We start from the raw sequence: 3240 nt of genomic DNA, 5'->3' as shown, positions 1-3240 counted from the left end.
ATATATATATATATATATATATATATACGTTTATATGTATATATACATATTATGTATTTGTCTAGTTAACAAGAGAGACAGGAGGATAAATAAGAAGAAAAGGAGACAAAAATATATTATAACTAATATAAATAAATAAATAAATATAAATAAGTAAATAAATAAATATATATACCTAAACAAGTAAATAAATAGATAAATAAATAAATAAATAAATAAATAAATATCTGTTTATCTTTTTTTTGGTCCCCTTGCTGTCTCCTTGCACAAAAATAAATACAATGCATGCATAGGGCCCCACACGCATGCATGCATGCATGCATGCATGCATGAGTAAATGTTGCATGCATGCATGCATGCATAAGTGTTGCATGCATGCATGCATGCATGCATGCAACACTTATGTTATGCTATTTAGTATTGTTATAAAGGTAGGTACTAAAGACGAAGATAATAGGCTCCTGCTGCTGCTGCTGCTGCTGCTGCTGCTGCTGCTGCTGCTGCTGCTGCTTATTTGCATATAAATGTAAACCTACAACAGACAGATATATTATTCTTTTAGCCTTTATTAATTGTTACTGTTATAAATAAATAAATATATAAATAAATAAATATAATTAATTAATTAATTAATTAATTATATATTTATTTATTTATTTATAAATAAATAATAATTATTTATATGAATATTATTTAATAAATAAAAAAAAACTAAGAAAGGGTTAAATCCTAATTCTTATGATGCCTATACACCCCGTTATACCATGTTGTCTAGGGTTTAGGGTTTAGGGTTTAGGGTTTAGGGTTTAGGGTTTAGGGTTTCTTTCAATAGGGAATATCCTTAAATAATTATTTCTTCTCTATTAGGGTTTAGATAAAAGAAAACGAATAATAAAATAAATAAATAAATAAATAAATAATAAACCCTAAACCCTAAACCCTAGATGGTAAATTATAGCAACATTTATACACCGCAGATGTTTACTTTTTTGTCTTATTATTCATTGCTTATTTACTATTTATTTATTTATTTATTTATTATTTATTTATTTATTTATTTATTATTTATTTATTTATTTATTTATTATTTATAATGTAGTCTTTAGGGTTTAGGGTTTAGGGTTTAGGGTTTAGGGTTTAGGGTTTGCCGCTTTAATGCAACAAGGTTATTGCTGTAGGGGAAGGAAGGAATAAAAACAAAAGAAAATAAATATTTAATTAATAATAAATAAACAAATAAATAAATAAATAAATAAATAAATAAATAAATAAATAAATAAATAATATATTATTTAATTAAAATAAATAAATAATTAATTTATACAAAGGAAAAGAAAGAAAGAAAACAACAAAAAGATAAATTGGGACATTTATTTCTATTCTCCTTTTTTAAGGGTTTAGGGTTTAGGGTTTAATTATTAGGGTTTAGGGTTTAGGGTTTAGGGTTTAGGGTTTAGGGTTTAGGGTTTTGGGTTTAGGAAGCTCATCTCCTGCTGCCTCTGCTGCTGCTGCTGCACACGCAGCAGCAGCAGCAGCAGCAGCAGCAGCACGCCATAGTACCTCTTATTAAGGATAAAAAAGTAAATTATAAATAAAATAAATAAAAAAATAAATAATTATAATTAATTAAATAAATTTAAATAAAAAATAAAAGAAAATAACAACAAAATCCTCCTCTTGTGCATGCATGCACGTGCGCTGCTGCTGCTGCTGCTGGAGGAGGAGGGGGCCCCCCTCCGGGGCATAGATCGGGTCCCGGGGGCCCCTGCGCATACAGCTGAGAGCAGGAAAAAGGGTACAAAAGAGGCATATTTAAACGTAGTTTTTGCTGCTGCTGCAGCTCAGCAGCAAAACAATTTTATTTTTTATTTATTTAATAAATAAATTGTGTCTTATTAAGGGAGGGCCCCCCCCTCTTGCATGCACAGTGCTGCAGCACGGGCATAAAAAAAATGGGTACCAATGAGCAGCAGCAGCAACAAGAGGGGGGCCCCCAGCCTACCCCTATGGATATTATTGTAGAAGAAGGAAATGGGGGGCCCCCCTGCAGCAGCGAGGGTACTGCAGCAGCAGCAAATTCTGCTGCTGCATCTGTAGGGGGTACTACGAACACAGAAGAGGGTACCCAAGAGGGAGGGGAGGCCGAAGGGCAAGAGGGCCCCCCCGTTACAGGGGCCCCCCAAGAGGGAGAAGGGGCCCCAGGGACAGGTGGGACACCAGAGGCAGGAGGGGGGGCCCCCGAGGGAGAGGGGCCCCCCGAGGGGCCCTTTGATGAGGAGGCAGAGGAATGGTATGTCCTCCTCCCCCCTGATGCCCTTGCTGTATTAAAGAAAGAGCAGCAGAGGCAGCTAGAACTGCAGCAGCAGCAGCAAAAAGAGCAGCAAGAACAGCAGCAACAGCAACAGCAGCAGCAGCAGCAGCAGGAAGAAAAAGGAGAGAAAGACCAGCAGCACCAGCAGGAAGAAAAAGGAGATAAAGACCAGCAGCAGCAGCAGCAGCAGCAGCAGCAGGAGTCTGTTAGTGTATCAGCAACCGATACAAATCCTGCTGCATCTAACAACAACACCAACAGCAGCAGCAGCAGCAGCAACAACGACAACAGCAGCAGCAGCAGCAGCAGCAGCAGCAGCAGCACAGAGGAGGAGAGTGGTATAGTAGGCCCATTAAGTTTATCTTCCTTACGTGTATATTATTCATGGCATCTTATTGATGGTTTATCTTATATATATAAAAAAGGAGACAATAAATGGAGACAAATAGGGGAATTTGCTGCTGTTGCTGCTGTGCTGCGCTGCTGGCAGCAGCAGCAGCAGCAGCAAGAAGAAGAAGAAGAAGAAATAGCAAATAGAGCAGCAATTGCAGCAGAAATGCATGCACAAGAGGAGTTTGCTGCTGCAGCTGCTGCATGTATACCTGGTAAAAAAAGGCGTGCTGCAACAGAGAAGGCTGCTGCTGCTGCTGCTGCTGCTGCTGCAGCAGCAGCAGCAGCAGCAAGGGCCCCCTTCTCCTTAGTAGACCCTAACCTAAAATATTTGTCTCCTAATGGTCAATGGATGATCTTTGATGTTGTTGACCAAGTCTGGAGAAATAAACATGTAAATAAATATATTATTTATTTATTTATTTATTTATTTATTTATTTATTTATTTATTTATTTATTTAGTTTATTTATTTATTTATTTTTTTTGTTGTATATGTATATATGTATATATGTATATGTATATATGTATATGTATATA

At 36.4% G+C, this 3240-nt stretch overlaps 1 protein-coding gene across 1 annotated transcript; it reads left to right on the top strand.

Moving 5' to 3' along the window:
* Positions 1–1952: 1952 nt before the first annotated feature.
* EMWEY_00058340 (hypothetical protein) lies at positions 1953–2916 on the top strand (the record flags this gene model as incomplete). The annotated part of the gene is made up of 2 exons (XM_013480827.1): positions 1953–2654; positions 2802–2916. Coding segments are annotated over 2 exons (817 nt in total), but the record flags the coding sequence as incomplete, so codon positions are not given.
* Between the last annotated feature and the right edge of the window lie 324 nt (positions 2917–3240).

Source organism: Eimeria maxima, genomic scaffold (assembly GCF_000499605.1).
Source record: "Eimeria maxima Weybridge genomic scaffold, Emw_scaff2385, whole genome shotgun sequence".
Taxonomy (NCBI): Eukaryota; Apicomplexa; class Conoidasida; order Eucoccidiorida; family Eimeriidae; genus Eimeria; species Eimeria maxima.
The sequence above is the reverse complement of the archived record's forward strand: the minus strand, read 5'-3'. Positions and strand labels throughout refer to the sequence as shown.